Genomic DNA, 21,573 nt, shown 5'->3' on the forward strand with positions numbered 1-21,573 from the left:
TATTGTTGAGAGAGGTAGATCACCATAGGCCCTGAGTGTCCATGGACATTTTTCCTGGGTATACCAGACATGCAAGGCCTTTATCTCTGACTCAAGAACCAGCATCCATGAAACAGTAACAGGCTAACTTATTAGTTGCTCGTGTAAAAATTTGAGTCCAGCCCAGAACGTGTATTGTTGGGGGAGGAATCTACCGTGCAAGGCCCTGACCACTCTTACTCAGCACATTTCGTAGGGTTGTGTCTGCAGTGAGCAACCTTGACTGATGAGGTAGTATCTCCCTCCCCGACAAAGAGCAGGGTTACTTACTGCTTGTTATAAAAATAGTGGATTCCCAAGCTCAGTGTTCCTTTCCTACAACTCAATCCACTGCAGTGCAGGCGTCCATTTGGATTCTCTGTGTCTCCTCATAGGACAAGGGGACCAAGGGAAACCACAGTAGATATGTTGGTGCTTATGCTGCTTCCTGTGCCATAAGTAAAAGTCCTTTGTCTCTGACCCAGGAGCTTTGGGTTGTTACCTTGGAAGTAGGCTAAAATTGCAAAACCAAGTCATGGGTTATTCTCTTATCCACCTGCCTATATGAACAAATAATGGTAAAATAGCCGAACAGTTTGATTAAATTATGTTTTTGGTTTCAATAAGAGGGATCTACCTTTAGTTTTACCTTTATCCCATCCCTGTACCAAAATTGTCAGGTTTTGTATTTGATTTTATCCTACTTACAGACTAATAAGTTAGCCTGTTGCTGTTTCATGGAAGGCAATAGCACAATCTGTTTTACAGGTGTAAAATTTTTGTGTAAATTTTATTAAAAATTGGGACTTCCTTGGTGGACCAGTGGTTAAGACTTGGCGCTTCCACTGCATGGGGCCGGTTTGATCCCTGGTTGGGGAACTAAGATTCTTCATGCCGCAGTGTGGCCAAAAAAAAAGCAAAGAAAGTATTACGTAATGTTTTACCAATATTCCAATGTTTAATGATCTGAATTTCACACAAATGATAAAGTTTGATTAGGAGAAATAATCCCTTATTTGTAAGTGTAGACTTTTTAAAAATTAACTTTTATAATTATATAAGTTAATGCTTATGGCAGAAAATATGCAAGACAGTACAGAGAATATTTTATTATATTTCTTTACAGACTTTTAATACATATACACACACTCATTTTGTTTTCCAAACTTAGGATTCAACAGTATATATTGTTTTGGGTCCTGCTTTTTTTTTTTTTGCAGTACGCGGGCCTCTCACTGTTGTGGCCTCTCCTGTTGCGGAGCACAGGCTCCGGACACGCAGGCTCAGTGGTTATAGCTCACGGGCCCTGATGCTCTGCGGCATGTGGGATCTTCCCGGACCGGGGCACGAACCTGTGTCCCCTGCATCGGCAGGCGGACTCTCAACCACTGCGCCACCAGGGAAGCCCTGTCCTGCTTTTTTTTACTCAGTGATTATTTCTCTATGGTATTAAAGCTTAGAAACCAAAATTTTTCATAGCTCTATTAAATGCAATGATTTTCTTATACGATAAGCAATTTTTGATCAGTAAGTTCTTACCAGATTTTTGCCATTATAAATAATATTGCAACCAAGTTCCTTAAACATAAATCTTGGTATCCATTTCTTATTCTTTCCTGAAGAAAACGTCCTAGGCCTAGAATAAAAGATATGAACATTTTTAAGCTTCTTAATATACTTTGCAAGATTGCCCTCCAGGAAGGTTCTACCTGTGTGTACTCTTTCTTCTGAGTAATCGAAAACAGTGGCTGAGGACATTTTCTGATTCAAGATAATGACAAGTTACCTGGAGACTAAACAGCAAAGAACTTCAGATTGCTTAGCCTAAGATTAAAATTTAACTGTAGACTGTTAGAAAAGAAAAATCAAGAAGCTAGAAGAGTAAGTACTAACTACTGAAAAGTAACAGAAAACACGTAGAAGAGATTCTTTAGGGCTTCCCTGGTGGCGCAGTGGTTGAGAGTCCACCTGCCGATGCAGGGGACACGGGTTTGTGCCCCGGTCCGGGAAGATCCCACATGCCGCAGAGAGGCTAGGCCTGTGAGCCATGGCCACTGAGCCTGCGCGTCCGGAGCCTGTGCTCTGCAACGGGAGAGGCCACAACAGTGAGAGACCTGCGTACCGCAAAAAAAAAAAAAAAAAAAAAAAAAAAAAACTACAAAAAAACAAAGTTGCTCCTAAAGACATAATAATATGGAAAGCAATAGCTACCATATATTTAGCATCGAGATTTAGTAGAAAGAGTGTTAGCTTCTTAACATACCTTATCTTGTTTAATACTCATTACAGCTCTGCACAATATCTTATGTTAGAGATGAGGAACTGAAACTCAAGTCAGGTATTTTGCTGAGGCCACATAGCTAATAAGTAGACTCCCAACCACTGCGCCACCAGGGAAACCCTGTTTTTTTGTAGTTTTTGTTTTTCTTTTTGGCCGCGCGGCTTTTGGGATCTTAGTTCCCTGACCAGGGATTGAACCTGGGCCACAGCAGTGAGCCAAATCCTAATCACAGGACCACCAGGGAATTCCCAGGGCAATTTTACTTGTGATAAATTCTAACATAAATATTTTATGAACGTTTCATGAGCCCTCAACATAAGATGATACATATTTTTGGGCTTCCCTGGTGGTGCAGTGGTTAGGAATCCGCCTACCAATACAGAGGATACAGGTTCGAGCCCTGGTCTGGGAAGATTCCACATGCTGTGGAGCAAATGGGCCCGTGGGCCACAACTACTGAGCTGGTGCTCTGGATCCCGCGAGCCATAACTACTGAGCCCACGTGCCACAACTGCTGAAGCCCGCACGCCTAAAGCCCGTGCTCCGCTATAGGCGAGGCCACCACAGTGAGAGGCCTGCGCACTGCAGCAAGGAGTGGCCCCTGCTCGCCGCAGCTGAGGAGGGCCCGTGCACAGCAATGAAGACCCAATGCAGCCAAAAATAAATAAATAAAGTTAAAATAAAAGAAAATAAAGGCATGCTTTAAAAAAAAAGATAATACATTTTTTTAAAATTCTCTGAAACACATTTTATAAAAAAGTCAACTACATTATATTTACTTTGAGGTTAGCCATTTCACATTGAACTACATAATATAAAATATACTGTTATGCAAAGTTAATTTTAATAATGTAAATATTATGTGAAACTTTTAGATTCCATTTTCTAAATAATCAGAATCTATTTTACCCTGTTTTCTTTAAAGGCTTCTTAGTCTTGGATTTGAAAAGTTTGTCAGGGTTGGGAGTGTCAGGAAGATTGCCAAGCCAGTTTTACCTTACAGGTAAGAACGCTAAATTCCAAAAGTCACAGAATGTTCACAGAAGTATAATTTTATATAAGTCTTACCTTAAATCTGGTTTCTGAAGAAGACTAGAGAAAGCTGTATCTTTTTCTTGGTGTTAATTTAGGAAATCTGTATTTTACTTTTTTGTGATGCTGTGAAAATGGAATCAAAGGGTATTCTTTTATGTAATTCTTTTTTAAGTTTGCATGCTGGCTCAGAAAATGAAAATGAACAATTAAAAGAACTACATGCACTCATGAAGGAAGACCTGACTCCTGTGGAAAGAGTCTATGTGAGGAAAAGTATTGAGCAGCATAAACTGGGGACCAATAAAACCTTGCTGAAGCAGGTGAGGGGAAACAGCTTCAGTTTGTCTGTTTATTTATTTAATTTATATATACGATTCAGATCCCTTTTATTCCTGTTGATAGGAGTATTATTCCTATTTATTTCCCTTAAATAAAACAAATGACAGTGATAGCTCAGATTCAACTGAAGTATGCCTGTCTATCCAGTGCACGTTTTATTGCAAAGCGTTCTTCAAATTTGTGAACACATCCAGCTCTCCGTGACAGAGTCATCTTCTCTCTTTCTCCCTATATGCATGTCTTTTTATAGGCTTAAGGGGAAAGTGAAGAGGTGGGAATAGATTCCTGGGAAGTTAAACGAAACTTGGCTTTTTTCTAGGAGAAACAGAGGAAGAGAAAGTCTGACACTCGGCAAAATATCCAAGTTCATTTTTATCTTTGGTGCTTTCCTAGAAACCAAACCAATCCTTTCAGGGTCTGTCTGAAATCTATCCTAAGAATCTAGGAGGCTCAGACACTTAATCCCAGGTGTTGGGAACCAACACTGGACACATAGGGTCTCCGGCTGCAACAAGTAGCATCATCTCCTTCATCAAGTTCTGATCCAGGCCAGTCTGGGTGTCAGCTGGGAGGAGAGAAAGAAGTCATTTAGTAGCTTTCTCCTGTGAAAGGAGAGCCTGGGGGGAAGAAAAGGGAGTGGAGGAAAAGAGGGTTGTTGGCTTGTTGGACAATGTGGACATGGGTCCACTTTTTCTGCGAGAGATTTGGGACAGTCAACCTGTTTGGGACCCTGTTTTGGTCAGCTATTGCTGAAATCATGTTGCTTAACAAACAGAATCTCAATAATTTAAGACAACAAACTTAACAACTCTACAGGTCATTTGGTGTGGGTCAAGCCTCTCGTTCTGAGAACAGTTGTCTGTGGCATGATGCCCCTCTCCTGACAGCACAAGTGCAAGAGGGCAGGCAAGATCATACAAATACGTGTAAAGCTGCTGTTCCCAGCACGTCAGCTAACATTCCATTGCTATAACAGGTCATATGGCCAAGCCCGACATCAGGGGGCAGGGAAGTATACTCCACCTACTTCTCTGGTGGGAGACACCGCAGAGGCACGCAGCAAAGGGTGTGGATGAGTAATACTGTCACGGGGAAGGAGGGAATTGTAAATAATCATCAATCTACAACAAGTTTGGGTTCTAGAAGTCCTCGGAAGCCTTCAGACCAGCTTTTTATTATCTGAGTTATAGACTTACCTTTCCTCCCTTCTCCTCAACCAAATCCAGAGGGGCTTAGTTTGACTACATTCAATTAATGCAAATTAGTCATTTATGTAAACTACTTACCGTTTTACATCCTTATCCAGCACATTGATATGTAAGAATAATTATTAATGGTTTCTTTGATACCTTTCTAAGTGAAAGCCCGGTTTACTATAAACTGTTGCTCATTGGTATCACCTGTTCATAAATAAAACTCTTAGAGGAATTTCCATTTCTTATGTGGGAATAATGAAAATGTAAAGTGGCCTATGATTTCTGATTGCCAGTGATTAAATTAGGACCTGCTCATTTCTGATTTTAGCCTGTAAGTTCTTTGGTAAATATATTCTCTTAATTTGTTTAATAGTTGTTAATGAATAACATTCTTACTGTAATAAAGGTCCGAGTAGTTGGAGTTACCTGTGCAGCCTGCCCATTCCCATGCATGAATGATCTTAAATTTCCTGTGGCTGTCCTGGATGAGTGTAGTCAAATCACAGAACCGGCTTCCCTCCTTCCCATTGCAAGGTAACCTAAAAGTTCTTTTCCAAAGATGCTCAGATGTTACGATTATTTCAAACATTTCCTCAGTTCAAACTCTTCCCAGACTTTTGTGAAAATTCCTAGCAACGCAAGTACTAAACTGATTTTTTGAAAGAATCCAGAGGGAAATTTGAGGGAGGGGTTAATGTATCAAAATTTTGTTAGATCACCTTTGAGGCAGTTGGATCACTACTTGGATCACAGTTTAGACATTCTTAAAGCCTTGAAAGTTCAAGTGCTAGGATTCTACTAGAACGTTGCAGGCTTCTCAACCAGACTAAAGGTGCCTCTTTAGTCATAGTTTAAGAACCTAACTCTACTGAAGAATGTTCTTTAGTTCTTTACCTTGATATAATTCTAGTGTTTAGGTTACGAAAATATTTTTTAGATTATGAAAGTAGATAAAGAAAAATAAGTTGAAAATGAAAATTTGTCTACTAAAATTTAGGAAACTATGAAATCTTCTAAGCTGTCTCAGCCAATTGAAACACTGTGCTTTCAAAGCATCTCTTATTGAGGAATCCTAAAGGTAGTGGAAGGAGTACTAGACCAGACTCAGTAGGCTTCAGTCCCAGGCCTTGTTCTGTCCCCCTTGTTGTTTCGTTTTCTTTCTTTTTTATAGTAAATATTTAATCTTCTGATTTCCAGTTTGTAAGTGTTGAAAACACACAAGAAAGATTTTACTTCACAAGTACTTTTATGTTAATATATTTTGATTCAATATATATGGCAATAAATCTCCACACGTCATAACCAAAAGTATGTTTTCTTCCCCTTAAAAAATGGGGATGTAACATTAACAACCACTGTAAAATAAAGCACACAATTATTTTGGTGAATTTACAGTTCTTTTTTCCCAGGTGTAAGGATGAGGGAGTAGGGCATCAACTGTCACGATCTGCCCGGGACTTGGGAGGTTCCGGCATCATGGGGTCTTCAGTGTTTAAACTGGGACAGTCCTGGGCAAACCAGAATGAGTTGGTCACCCTACTCAGGAGCCAGGGATGGAGAAAGTAAGGCCCTGCATGAGAGGGTGGAGGGTTAATACTGTGGAGCACCTACTGTCTACTAAACACATTACATACTTTATTAAGTCCTTACAACAGCCATGCATGGTATTATTATATCAAGATTACTGATAAGAATAGTGAAGCTGTAGAGATTAAATAACTTGCTGTGTCCACACAATATAACAGAGCTAAAATTTGGATGTAGGTTTTTCTTCAAAACTTGGACTTTTTCCCACTATATTCTATTCCTATTTAGAAAGACATTTTACTCCTGAGAGCCTAATTTGCTTCATCTCTAAAACAAGAGTTTAAGGCAGATGACTTCTAAGAATGTTTCTAAGTTTATAGATTCTAAAAATCATTGTTTCTCAAAGTGTGTTCTGTGAAACACTAAGTCCTTGCAGAGGCAGGGGACACTTACTGGGTTTTATGTGGAAAAAAGTAAAGTTATGTAAAGGATTTTTTTTTTTTTTTTTTTGCGGTACGCGGGCCTCTCACCGCTGTGGCCTCCCCCGCCGTGGAGCACAGGCTCCGGATGCGCAGGTTCAGGGGCCATGGCTCACGGGCCCAGCCGCTCCGCGGCATGTGGGATCCTCCCAGATTGGGGCACAAACCCGTGTCCCCTGCATCGGCAGGAGGACTCTCAAGCACTGCGCCACCAGGGAAGCCCAAGGATTCTTTACTGCACAACTTTTTAAAGCCTTTTAATACACTTATTATCACTGTTAAGCCTTGTTAGTTCTGAGAACGTGTCATGGTATTCAAATTCTTTGAAATACATTTTAGAAAATAGTGCAGTAAATGATGTTAATGCATGTTTCTCTCATTGCTTAGATTAATTTTTAGAATTCTGTTTTTAGGTTTGAGTGTGAAAAGCTGATTCTTGTTGGAGATCCCAAACAGCTCCCGCCTACTATTCAGGGTTCTGATGCAGCTCATGAAAATGGATTGGAACAAACACTTTTTGATCGACTTTGCTTAATGGTACTACTGCTAAATCCATACAGAACTATCATTTATTGATTATACACTGTGTAGGTTGATAGAAAGTGAAAATAAAAGAACAAGTCCTTGCCCTAAAATTATTTTAATTGGAATTGTTTAGAAAGTACTCATCTTAAAGATAAGTTGAACCCTAATAATTTAAGAATGAAATGAATCTTTTCCCTGTGTACTTTCGTAGTGGGTAGTAAGTATATTGATTTTGCTGTAAAATAAAAAAAAATCTATATGTCTCTGTTATCCATGTCCCCTATTGTAGAGCTGTTCTAGAGCTCTACTTAACATTTTTTTAATTTAAAAATTATTAATATAGTCTTAAGTTGAGGTGACATTCACGTAACGTAAAATTAACTATTTTATAATTGCTGTCATTTGGAGGCTCATTCTTCCATTTTTTTTCACTGGGATGGATGCAGATTTGGGGGGCCTGGGTTTATACATTTTGGAAGTTCACTTTCAATGATGCAAAAATTAAAATTCAAAAGTGAATATATATTTAAATGTGGAAAGCAATCATAACAATAAATTTTACAAATCATCCCCCCCAAAAATTAACCATTTTAAATGAATAATTCAGTGGCATTTTAGTACATCCACAGTGCTGTGCAACCACTACCTCTGTCTAGTTCCAAAACATTTTCATCCCCTCAAAATAAAACTATACCCATTTAGCAGTTACTCTCTATTCCCTCCCTCCAGCCCCTGGCAAGCACCAGTCTGCTTTCAGTCTGTATGGATTTATCTTTTCTGTATTTCATATCATACGGTCTTATAATTTTCGTATCATACAGCTTGAAATCATACAATATGTGACCTTTTGTGTCTGGCTTCTTTCACTTAGCACGACATTTTTGAGGTTTATCCACACTGGCGGCATGTAACAGTACTTTTACTTTTTTTTTTTTTTTTTTAAGTACATTTACAATGTAGTGCAACCATTACCCCATCCTTTTCCAGAACTTTTTCATCAACCCAACAGAAACTTTGTACCTATTAAACAATAATTCCTCATTCCCCTCTCCCCTGAGCCCCTGGTGACCCCTATTCTACTTTTGGTCTCTATATTTGCTTCATGTAAGTAGAATCATACAATATTTTCCCTTTTGTATCTGGCTTTATTTACTGAGTATAATGTTTTCACAGTTTGTCCATGTTTTAGTATATGTCAGAATTTTATTCCTTGTTAAGGCTAAATAATAGTCCATCGTTTTATGTGTACACCACATTTTATTTATCCACTCGTCTGTTGATGGACATTGGGGTTGTTTCCGCCCTTCAGCTATCGTGAATAATGCTGTTAGGAAAATTGGTATCAATTATCTGTTCAAGTCTCTGCTTTCAGTTGTTTTGAGTATACACCCAGAAGTGCAACTGCTGGATCTGATGGTAATTCTATGTTTAACTTTTGAGAAACTGCCAAACTCTTTTCCATCGCTGCTGCTCCATTTTACGTTCCCAACAGCAATGTACAAGGGTTCTAATTTCTCCACATCTTCACCAACACTTGTTATTTTTCATTTTTTAAAATAACAGCTATCTTAATGGGTATAAAATGGTATCTCATTGTGGTTTCCCTAATGTCTAATCATGTTGAGCATCTTTTCATGCACTTATCTTTGGAAAAATGCCTATTCAAGCCCTTTGCCTAATTTTGAATTGGGTTGTTTGTTGTGTTGTTGAGTTGTAGGAGTTCGTTATATACTTTGGATATTAATCCCTTATCAGATATATGATTTGCAAATATTTTCTTCCATTTGGTGGGTTGTCTTTTCACATATTTATGCCCTAAAAGAGTATTGGGGATTGATTTTTTTCCTCACATATTTCTCCCCCATAGAAGATCCTTTGTCCATGTGATCAATAATCCTGCATTTTATTACATATTATTAGAGTGCCTTGTAACTATTCAAAATGTTCAAACAATATTACAGAACATTTTGCAAATAAAGAACATACTCAAGGAAAGCCCTGAAGTAGATGGGAGTTGGTTTATGATGTATTAAGAAAATCGGAAACTTCTTTGAAGATTCAGAATGAAAAATGGCTTGTACCTAAGGAGGATAGTTAATGAGTTATCAACAAGTTTCTAATTTTTTTAAAGATTTATTTTCAATTTAGTGTTAGGCCAGTTCCATATAGATTATGAAAGCATGATGTTAGGTACCATATTTATTAGATAGTCTAAGATTTGTTTATATTTTATAATTTTCTGGTATAAAAAGTTTACTATAAAAATATTTTTAGTAAATTCAAAAAAATTCTTTTTATTCATTTTATCATGGTTGTAATTTACTAAGATCACAATATGGCAGTATTTTTAAACTTTAAAATATTATTGTGGATTTTTTTCCACTAAGAAAAAAAATGCTGTTTTAATTCTTTATTTTTCTGCACTTAAATTTCTTAGGGTCACAAACCAGTTCTATTGAGAACCCAGTACCGTTGTCACCCTACAATCAGTGCTATTGCTAATGATCTGTTTTATGAAGGAAACCTCATGAATGGTGTTTCAGAAACAGAGAGGAGCCCTTTACTGGAATGGCTCCCAACCCTGTGTTTCTATAATGTTAAAGGACTGGAACAGGTAAATGACATTAGTGTTGATAAGAGTCAACACAGTTTAGTTTCCTGTTATAATTTTATTGTTGTTGTTTGCATGCTTTTCATGGTCTTTCCGTAGTGTTTCTGGGAAATGTCATTTAGGTTCTGTTTCTTATTCCAGATTGAAAGAAATAACAGCTTTCATAATGTGGCAGAAGCTGCTTTCACACTCAAGCTGATCCAATCACTGATTGCAAGTGGAATAGTGGGCTCTATGATTGGGGTGATAACATTATACAAATCCCAAATGTACAAGGTTTGTATTACCTATTATGATATTTATCATTATTAAATATAATTTCATATTATAATATTTTATATTACATTTGTAGTAGTTTGGTTTGTGTTGGTTTGGTGCTAGAAAAACTTCGGGGACCGTAGTTACTATATTAAAACAGCATTCAGACTTATGTCTAGTCTGGCTTTTTCTCTGTATAATTAAATGTAAACCTAACAAGGTTTAATTAAATTCAGTTTACAGCTGTTGGGGCAAAAATGCAAATAAACAAATTAGAGGGAAGGAAATATGGTATATGCTTTGTGTTTTGGGACAGATGGGATTGAATCTGTTTTCCAAAATGTTCTTTCATTATTATTACATTTTATCAGTAAATCAAAGATAGATACCGGATATTAATCTACACACAAGCCAGTTACTTCTAACTAGTTTTCATTTATATTTATTTATTTTTAGTATTTTTCATCTGTTTCATTTAGTTTATCAGCTCTAAATTAGCATATCTAAATAAGTTTCCTAGCAAAAGATAAATCATCACTTTGATTTTGTTTCATAACTTACATTATCATTAGTTATTTATCATTTCAGAAATTAGCCAAATCTCTGTGAGTAATAAAAAAGAAAATGAAAATTACCCACTATTAGTTAAATGATGACAGCTGCTGTGGGTAGGTTGAGAGGCGTAGGTTCTTCATGACATCTGCACCACATGAGCCTTGTCTTCTTTCCTCCACAGCTCTGTCATTTACTCAGTGCTGTGGACTTCGACCATCCTGATATGAAAGCTGTGCAGGTGTCCACAGTAGATGCTTTTCAGGGAGCTGAAAAGGAGATCATTATTCTGTCCTGCGTAAGGACCAGACAAGTAGGATTTATTGATTCAGAAAAAAGAATGAATGTTGCATTGACCAGAGGAAGGAGGCATTTGTTGATTGTAGGAAATTTAGCCTGTCTGAGGAAAAATCGACTATGGGGGCGTGTGATCCAACACTGTGAAGGTAAAATAAAAATGTATTTAATTCAAGCATTTTGAATTAAAACGGACTTTTGGGTTAGTGCTTGGGGTGGTTCAGGTAGGAACAGCTTTGAATTTGCCACTATGGGAGATGAGTGAAATGATAATATGGAAACTACTGTAAAGTATAGTTGTCTCATGTTTTGTATCTTTCTAAGGGAGGGAAGATGGATTGCAACACGCAAGCCAGTATGAACCACAGCTGAACCATCTCCTTAAAGATTATTTTGAAAAACAAGCAGAAGAAAAACAGAAGAAAAAGAGAGAAAAAGATAAATCTAAAGATAAATCTTATTTGCAGAAAGACATGATATAGTTTGTATTTATATAATTTCAAATTCATTTTACACTATACATTTGTATATTTTTATTACCCCAAACCCATTATTGAAATAAAAAAGATATTTAAACAAAAGTAAATAAACATATGTAAAATTTTGCTCTTCAGAAAAAGTATAGTTACTTATATTAAGATAGGCAGATGTTGAAAGTAATATATAATCTCACTAATAAAAGTAATTTTTTTCTAAAAATGATGGCTTCTGTTTGTTTGCTAAAGAAATGAATTTTACAAGGAGCAGGAAAAAGCCTTTATGGGGAATACCAATGTTACTTCAAAAATAAGTGAATATCTCAAAAGCTCATCTGTTAAAACATGTCTACACAGTTATACCAACACACTCCTTTCTGAGCTACAGCTCTAGCTGAATCTTTTAAAAATAATTATAATGCCCTGTCATTTTATAAGTAAAAACATATTCACAATAAAACTTTTAAGCAGTACAAAAGAAAGAAGAGAAATGAACTAAAGGTTCATTCCTGAAGACAGCAGTGCTCAAAACTGGCCATGACCCTGGTATAGTAGGTGCTCAATAAGTATCTGTGGGATGAATGAATGAATGGATGGATGAAAGACTCCCTTTGGCTCATTTCATTCTATAGTCTTTTTCCTGTGCATTTATTTGCATAGTAGTTATTGGTATATATAGTATATAATGGATTTTAAAATATTATAAAAAGAATACATTCCCCTTATAGAAAATCTGCAAAATACAGAAGAGTATACAATAGAAAATAAAAAGCACCTGGAGATTCACTACCCAGAGATAATAATTGCTAACATATTGCTTCAGTCTTTTTTCTATCCTTATATTCCATATATAAATAAGTTAAACGATTTGTTGTATGATTTTTAGCCATTATTAAAGGAACATTTACTTATCCTACATGGAGAAATGGCAAGGGCTTGATTATAATTAATACCAATGAAATATTTGTCTTTACCAATTAAAAACTCATATTTTTTATGAGTGATTCGAGTCAACTTTTTTTTTCTTTTTTTTTTTGCGGTACGTGGGCCTCTCACTGCTGTGGCCTCTCCCGCCGTGGAGCACAGGCTCTGGACGCGCAGGCCCAGCGGCCATGGCTCACGGGCCCAGCCGCTCCGCGACATGTGGGATCCTCCCGGACCAGGGCATGAACCCGTGTCCCCTGCATCGGCAGGCGGACTCTCAACCACTGCGCCACCAGGGAAGCCCAACATTTATTTTAAAGATGCAGAAAATTGCTTACTTGAATTACTTCACTGTAAAACATGGCCAGTCTACCTCTATGAAACTCTTCTTTTGTTTGGGAGAAAAATAAATCTAATGAAGAAACAAAAGTTGTAATTCTCCAAGCCTTGTCCACAATGTGTTAATGATTGCAACAGCATTTGCTCTTTTAATGTAAGTGAAAGATGTGACTCTCGAGTTCCAGGCAATACCTGACTGAATAGGAGACACCTCAGAAATTACTCATTGCCCCTTGGGGACCCTGGTGGGACCCAAAAGCCCCTTGAGCCCAGCACATCCTCAGTAGATTCACTAGGACAGAGACCCAGGCCTGAAGATAGCATGTGAGATGCTACCTGTAGGCTAGACTGGGTGGGTGCTCCAGCTGAGCTCCACATCACCATCTGGGGAAACAGGAGGGGAGAGAAGCCTTTAACAATCTGCCATTACCCCAAAGAGGCCTTGCTTAGTTGGAAGTTACTTTTCTACCCTGGAATTGCGTGTCTTACAACCAGAAGAAAAGGAGTAACCTTAATGGACCAGTTTACTTCCCAACTCTACTGAGAATGCAAACTTGAGTGCCACCTTATGTCAATTACATGGACAAGAAAGGAGCCACATTTTCACATAACACAAGATGGCAGAACAGAAGGACCTTGAGCTCATCTTCTCCTACGAGGAGATTAAAAATGAAAAAGACTGAAAAAAAATATTAAAAAGACTGGAACCTACCAAAAAAGATGTTCTACATCCAAAGACATAAAGAAACCCAGCAAGATGGTAGGAGGGACACACACGATATAATCAAATCTCATAACCCCCGGGTCAGCAACCCCCAAACTGGGGAACAATTATATGACAAAAGTTCTACCACAGGAGAGTTCTGAGCCCCTCGTCAGGCTCCTCAGCCTGGGGGTCTGGCATCAGGAGGAGGAGCCCCCGGAGCATTTGGCTTTGAAGGCCAGCAGCACTAGAGTGCAGGAGCTCCACAGGACTGGGGGAAACAGACTCCACTCTGGGAGGGTACACACAAGGTCTCATGTGCACCAGGACCCAGGGCAAAAGCAATGACTTCATAGGAGCCTGGGCCAGACCTACCTGCTGGTCTTAGAGGGTCTCCTGGGAAGGTGGAGGGCAGCTGTGGCTCACTGTGAGGACAAGGACACCAGTGGTGGGCCTACTGGGGAGCATCCATCAGTGTGAACTGTCCTGGAGACTGCCATTTTGGGACCAAGACCTGGCCCACCCCAAAAGCCTGTGGACTCCAGTGCTGGGATGCCTCAGGCCAAACAACAGGGCAGGAACACAGCCCCATCCATCAGCAGACAGGCTGCCTAACAACGTCCTGGGCCCACAGCCACCTCTTGACACGCCCCTAGACATGGCCCCGCCCACCAGAGGGCCAAGACCCAGCTCCACCCACCAGTGCCCAGGCACTGGCCCCTCCCACCAGGAAGCCTGCACAAGCCTCTAGACCAGCCTCACCCACCAGGGGCAGACACCAGAAGGAAGAAAACTAAGATCCTGGGGCTTCCCTGGTGGCACAGTGGTTGAGAGTCTGCCTGCCGATACAGGGGACACGGGTTCGTGCCCCGGTCCAGGAAGATCCCACATGCCGTGGAGCGGCTGGGCCTGCACATCCGGAGCCTGTGCTCCGCAACGGGAGAGGCCACAGCAGTGAGAGGCCCGCGTACTGAAAAAAAAAAAAAAAAAAAAAAAAACACTAAGATCCTGCAGCCTGTGGAACCAAGTCAGCAGACATAGATCATAACCTACCCTGGGACCAGCTGGTCCCTGGCCCTTGGGTGACAAGAGGCAAGTGTACTGCTGGGACTCATAGGACACCTCCCATAGAGGGCCCCTTATCCAAGGTTGAGAAACATAACTAACCTTCCATATATATAAAAATACAAATATAAATGTAGACAAAATGAGATAGCAAAGGAATATGTTCCAGACAAAAGAACAAGTCAAAACCCCAGAAGAACAACTAAGTGACATAGAGATAGGCTATCTACCTGAGGAAGAGTTCAGAGTAGTGATCACAACAATGATCCAAGAACTCAGGGAAAGAATGGATGCACAGAGCGATAAGCTACAAGAAGTTTTTAACAAAGAGTTAGAAAACATAAAGAACAACCAGAGTTGAAGAATACAGTAACTGCAATGAAAAACACACCAGAAGGAATCAATAGCAGAAGAATATGAGGCAATATGAGGCAGAAGAATGGATAAGTGACCTGGAAGACAGAATGGTGGAAATCACTGCCATGGAACAGAATAAAGAAAAAGAAATGACGACAATTTAAGAGACCTCTGGGACAACATCAAATGCACCAACATTCACATTATAGGGGTCCCAGAAGGAGAAGAGAGAGAAAGAACCTGAGAAAATATTTGAAGAGATAATAGCTGAAAACTTCCCTAACAACAGAAAGGAAACAGTCACCCAAGTCCAGGAAGTGCAGAGTCTCATATAGGATTAACCCAAGGAGGGACATGCTGAGACACACAGTAATCAAACTGATGAAAATTAAAGATAAAGAGAAAATATTAAAAGCAGCCAGGGAAACCAGCAAATAACATGTAATGGAATCCCCATAAGGTTATCAGCTAATTTTTTCAGCAGAAACTCTGCAGGCCAGTGGGGATGGCACAATATATTTAAAGTGATGAAAGGGAAAAACCTACAACCAAGAATACTCTACCCAGCAAGGCTCTCAGATTTGATGGAGAAATCAAAAGCTTTACAGATAAGCAGAAGCTAAAAGAATTCAGCACCACCAAACCAGTTTTATAACAAATGCTAAAAGAACTTCTCTAGGCAGAAAAGACCACAACTAGAAACACGAAAACTACAAATTGGGAAAGGTCACTAGTAAAGGCAAACATATAGTAAAGGTAGGAAATCATTCACATACAAATATAACATCTAAACCAGTAATCATGAGGAGAAGAGTGCAAATGCAGGATATTTGAAATTAAGAGACCAGCAATTTGGGACTTCATTGGTGGTCCAGTGGTTAAGACTCCACGCTCCCAATGCAGGAGGGCCCAGGTTCAATCCCTGGTCAGGGAACTAGATCCCACACGCTGCAACTAAGAGCCCGCATGCTGCAACTAAAGATCCCACATGCTGCGACTAAAGATCCTGCATGCCGCAATGAAGATGCTGTGTGCCACAACTAAGACTTGGCACAGCCAAATAAATAAATAAATGTTAAGAAAAAGAGACCGGCAACTTAAAACAATCATATATATATATACAGACTTCTATATCAAAACCTCATGGTGACCACAAACCAGAAGTCTATAATAGATATACCACCACACACAAAAGAAAAAGGAATCCAAACACAATACTAAAGATAGTCATCAAATCACAGGATAAGAGAATAAAAGAGGAAAGGAATAAAAAAGACCTACAAAAACAAATCCAAAACAATTAACAAAATGGCAGTAAGAATATACAAATCGATAATTACCTCAAATGTAAATGGATTAAATGCTCCAACCAAAAGACACAGACTGGCTGAATGGATACAAAAACAAGACCTGTATATATGCTGTCTACAAGAGAGGCACTTCAGATCTAGAGACACACATACAGACTGAAAGTGAGGGGATAAAAAAAGGTATTCCATGCAAAGAGAAATCAAAAGACACCTGGAGTAGCAATACTCATATCAGACAAAATAGACTTTAAAATAAAGACTGTTACAAGAGACAAAGAAGGACACTACATAATGATCAAGGGATCAATCCAAGAAGATATAACAATTGCAAATAACATGCACTCAACATAGGAGCACCTCAATATATAAGGCAAATGTTAACAGACATAAAAGGAGAAATTGACACTTATACAATAATAGTGGGGAACTTTAACAACCCATTTTCATCAATGGACAGATCATCGAGACAGAAAGTCAATAAGAAAACACAGGCCTTAAATGACACATTAGACCAGATGGACTTAATTGATATTTATAGAGCATTCCATCCAAAAGCAGCAGAATATACATTCTTTTGAAGTGCAGATGGAACATTCTCCAGGATAGATCACATGCTGGGCCACAAAGCAAGCCTCAGTAAATTTAAGAAAACTGAAATCATATCAAGCATCTTTGCCGACCACAACACTATGAGAAATCAACTACAAGAAAAAAACTGCAAAAAACAAACACATGGAGGCTAAACAATATGCTACTACACAACCCATGGATCATTGAAGAAATCAAAGAACTCAAAAAATATCTAGAGGTAAATGAAAATGAAAACACAGTGATCCAAAACCTATGGGATGCAGCAATTCTAAAAGCAGTTCTAAGAGGGATGTATATAGCAATACAAGCTTACCTCAGGAAACAAGAAACATCTCAAACAACCTAACCTTACACCTAAAGCAACTAGAGAAAGAAGAACAAACAAAACCCAAAGTTAGTTAAAGGAAAGAAATCATAAAGATCAGAGCAGAAATAAATGAAATAGAGATGAATAGCACCATAGAAAAGATCAATGAAACGAAAACTGATTCTTTGAAAAGATAAACAAAATGGATAAACCTTAAGCCAAACTCATCAAGAAAAAAATGGGAGAGGGCCCGAATCAGAAATGAAAAAGGAGAAGTCACAACTGGCACTACAGAAATACCAAGGATCATAAGAGTCTACTACGAAAAACTATATTCCAATAAAATGGACAGATTCTTCACATACTTGTCTGCTGATGCAGTCACAAGACAGTCCTTGATTTGACTGCTTAGATCAAGACGAGAAATTTCATCCCTGTGTGCATTAAGTGTAAAAATTGGCTTATCTGAGCATGCATCCAAATTATATACAAAACCATCATTTGTACTGGCCAAAAAATGACAAGGTGAAAAGTGATTCCAAGTCACTCTCAATCTGCCCACTGAATCGCCACAGTTGATGGCTTTCCTCTGGACCTCGGCAGTCATACAAAGCCACTGACTTATCACATGATCCAGAAATCAGAGTCTGTGCTTCAAATGGATGAAACTGGAGAGTCTGGATCTTGTCTGTATGTATGGCAAGGCTGGCTGCTGGTTTCCCCAAGGACGTATCCCACAGAATAACAGTGTTAGCTGATGCACTGGCCGGCACATTTCTGATCAGCTTATTCCAAGAAAGGTCAAGGACAGCATTGGTACGCCCATCTGCTGAGGAATTCATCTTTCCTTTCTTTTTCTTCTTTTTTGATAGCTTATTTCTAAGTGTAAAGACTGGCTCTAAAGAGTTCCACTATATCGAAATCCCACACTTCAATGACGGGGGTCATGTTTCCCACAGCAATGTAATTTCCAGTTGAATCATCTGGGCTAGGATCAAAATTCAGCCATTCAACACTCAAAGGGTATGCAGACAACAGGATATCATGGTGGACATAAAAAGAATCTTCTTATTGGTTATAAACATGTACCTCTAAATTGCATTGGTCCTGTTCGGCTCTGCCACAAACTATGAGAATGTCATTGGGCTTAATCAAGAAAACTTCACGTTCGTACTGCTCCATATCTTTCAGAGTAACGTAAGGATCTTGATCATTACTCCCATAGACTGTAAGATCCAAAAGAAATTCACCAAGAGTTTCAGTATCTGGGTCACCTTCTTCATTATATTTATCTAAGTCATACTCAGCCAGCTCATCATCCAGCGTCCCATCATCCTCTGGGTCACCATCCTCCAGGGGCTCCTGAAGTCGGGCCTGGGTACAGACATGCTGCATGCCATCTTCTGAAGGATCGCCTGTCTCCTCTTCATCACTGCCACCTTTTTCTTGTAATTTTTCCTTTGCTTCAGCAATAAGACGTTTCACTTCTTTTTCATTAGGCTCTTCTAGGCAGATTCTTCTAGGTAGAAGATTCTTCTAGGTAGAAGAATTCTTCTAGGTAGAAGATTCTTCTAGGTAGAAGAAATGGACAGGGGCTTCCCTGGTGGCACAGTGGTTAAGAATTTGCCTGCCAATCCAGGGGACACGGGTTCGAGCCCCAGTCCGGGAGGATCCCACATGCCATGGAGCAACTAAGCCCACACGCCACAACTACTGAGCCTGCGCTCTTAAGCCCGCGGGCAACGACTACTGAAGCTTGTGGGCCTAGAGCCCATGCTCCGCAGCAGAAGAGGACACCGCAGTGAGAAGCCTGCACACCAGAACAAAGAGCAGTCCCCACTCGCCGCAACTAGAGAAAGTCCCTGTGCAGCAACAAAGACACAACACAGCCAAAAAAAAAAAAAAAAATCTTAGTAAGAAAAGAGTGTAAAGTAACCTAGTAATAATTAAAAAAAAAAAAAAAGAAATGGAAAGATTCTTAGAAAGGTACAATCTCCCAAGACTTAACCAGGAAGAAATAGAAAATATGAACAGACTAATTACAAGTACTGAAATTGAATCTGTGATTTAAAAACTCCCAACAAATGAAAATCCCGGACCAGACAGCTTCACAAACGAATTCTACCAAACATTTAGGGAAGAGTTAACACCTATCCTTCTGAAACTATTCCAAAAAATGGCAGAGGAAGGAACACTTCTGAACTCATTCTACGAGGCCAGCATCACCCTGATACCAAATCAGACAAAGATATCACAAAAAAGAAAATTACAGGCCAATATCACTGATGAACATAGACGCAAAAATCCTCAACAAAATACTAGCAAACCGAATTCAACAATACATTAAAAGAATCATGCACCATGCTGAGTGGGATTTATTCCAGGGATGCAAGGACTTTTAAAATTTATTTATTTTTATTTTTAATTTATTTTGGGCATGCTGCCCAGCTTGAGGGATCTTAGTTCCCTGACCAGGGATTGAACCTGTGCCCCCTGCAGTGGAAGTATAGAGCAAGGACTTTTCAATATCTGCAAATCAATCAGTGTGATGCACCACATTAACAAATTGAAGAATAAAAACTATAAGATCATCTCAATAGATGCAGAAAAAGCTTTTGATAAAATTCAACACCCATTTATGATAAATGCTCTCCAGAAAGTGGGCATACAGGGAACCTACCTCAACATAATAAAGGCTGTATATGACAAACCCACAACTAATGTCATACTCAGTGGTGAAAAGCTGAAACCATTTCCTCTAAGACCAGGAACAAGACAAGGATGTCCACGCTTGTGACTTTTATTCAGCATATTTCTGGAAGTCCTAGCCATGGCAATCAGAGAAGAAAAAGAAATAAAAGGAATCCAAATTGGAAAAGAAGTAGTAAAACTGTCACTGTTTGCAGAAGACATGATAATACACATAGAAAATCCTAAAGACGCTACCAGAAAACTACTAGAGCTCATCCATGAATTCAGTAAGTCGCAGGATACAAAATTAATACACAGAAATCTGTTGCATTTCTATACACTAAAAATGAAAGATCAGAAAAGAGAAATTAAGGAAACAATCCCATTTACCATCACATCAAAACGAATAAAATACCTAGGAATAAACCTACCTAAGGAGGCAGAAGACCTGTACTCTGAAAACTATAAGAAGCTGATAAAAGAAACTGAAGATGACACAAACAGATGGAAAGATGTACCGTGTTCTTGGACTGGAAGAATCAATGTTGTCAAAATGACAATACTACCCAGAGCAATCTACAGATTCAAGGCAATCCCTATCAAATTACCAATGGCAGTTTTCACAGAACTAGAACAAATAATTTTTAAATTTGTATGGAAACACAAAAGACCCCAAATAGTCAAAGCAATCTTGAGAAACAAAAACAGAGCTGGAGGAATCAGGCTCCCTGACTTCAGACTATACTACAAAGCCATAGTCATCAAAACAATATAGTACTTGCACAAAAACAGAAATACAGATTAATGGAATAGGATAGAAAGCCCAGAAATAAATCCATACACCTATGGTCAATTAATCAATGACAAAGGTGGAAAGAGTATACAGTGAAGAAAAGACAGTCTCTTCAATAGGTGGTGCTGGGAAACCTGGACAGCTACATGTAAAAGAATGAAATTAGAACATTCTCTAACACCACACACAAAATAAACTCAAAATGGATTAAAGTCCTAAATGTAAGACCAGATACTATAAAACTCTTAGAGGAAAACATAGGCAGAACATTCTTTGACATAAATCACAGCAATGTCTTTTTGGATGTGTGACCTAGAGTAATGGGGAATAAAAACAAAAATAAACAAATGGGACCTAATAACTTAAGAGCTTTTGCACAGCAAAGGAAACCATAAAATGAAAAGACAACACACAGAATGGGAGAAAATATTTGTATATGATGTGACCAACAAGAGATTTATCTCCAAAATATACCAAAAAAAGAATACAACTCAATATCAAAAATACAAATAACCCAATCAAAAAATGGGCAGAGGATCTAGATACACATTTCTCCAAAGAAGACATACAGATGGCCCACAGGCACATGAAAAAATGTGCAACATTGCTAATTATTAGAGAAATGCAACTCAAAACTACAACGAGGTATCACGTCACACCGGTCAGAATGGCCATCATTAAAAAATCTACAAATAGGGCTTCCCTGGTGGCGCAGTGGTTGAGAGTCTGCCTGCCGATGCAGGGGACACGGGTTCGTGCCCCGGTCTGGGAAGATCCCACATGCCACGGCGTGGCTGGGCCCATGAGCCATGGCCACCGAGCCTGCGCGTCCAGAGCCTGTGCTCCGCAACGGGAGAGGCCACAACAGTGAGAGGCCCGCGTACCGCAAAAAAAAAAAA

General features: G+C 39.0%; 1 protein-coding gene and 1 pseudogene across 9 annotated transcripts in view; one reads left to right on the forward strand and one right to left on the reverse strand.

Moving 5' to 3' along the window:
- Positions 1 to 11,806, forward strand: part of ZGRF1 (zinc finger GRF-type containing 1) — a 70,729-nt gene extending 58,923 nt beyond the window's left edge. For all 9 annotated transcript variants that reach the window (XM_073804960.1, XM_073804964.1, XM_033856750.2 and 6 more), the window contains 8 exons: positions 3,225 to 3,302; positions 3,507 to 3,654; positions 5,276 to 5,403; positions 7,289 to 7,412; positions 9,838 to 10,014; positions 10,153 to 10,287; positions 11,006 to 11,267; positions 11,443 to 11,806. In XM_073804960.1, coding sequence (XP_073661061.1) covers positions 3,225 to 3,302; positions 3,507 to 3,654; positions 5,276 to 5,403; positions 7,289 to 7,412; positions 9,838 to 10,014; positions 10,153 to 10,287; positions 11,006 to 11,267; positions 11,443 to 11,600 — 1,210 coding nt within the window. In that variant the 3' untranslated portion in view covers positions 11,601 to 11,806. The remainder of the gene's footprint in view (positions 1 to 3,224; positions 3,303 to 3,506; positions 3,655 to 5,275; positions 5,404 to 7,288; positions 7,413 to 9,837; positions 10,015 to 10,152; positions 10,288 to 11,005; positions 11,268 to 11,442) is intronic.
- Positions 11,807 to 14,558: 2,752 nt separating this feature from the next.
- Positions 14,559 to 21,331, reverse strand: LOC141278757 (periodic tryptophan protein 1 homolog pseudogene; annotated as a pseudogene).
- Positions 21,332 to 21,573: the final 242 nt, after the last annotated feature.

Source organism: Tursiops truncatus, chromosome 5 (genome assembly GCF_011762595.2).
Source record: "Tursiops truncatus isolate mTurTru1 chromosome 5, mTurTru1.mat.Y, whole genome shotgun sequence".
In the NCBI taxonomy this organism is placed as follows: domain Eukaryota; kingdom Metazoa; phylum Chordata; class Mammalia; order Artiodactyla; family Delphinidae; genus Tursiops; species Tursiops truncatus.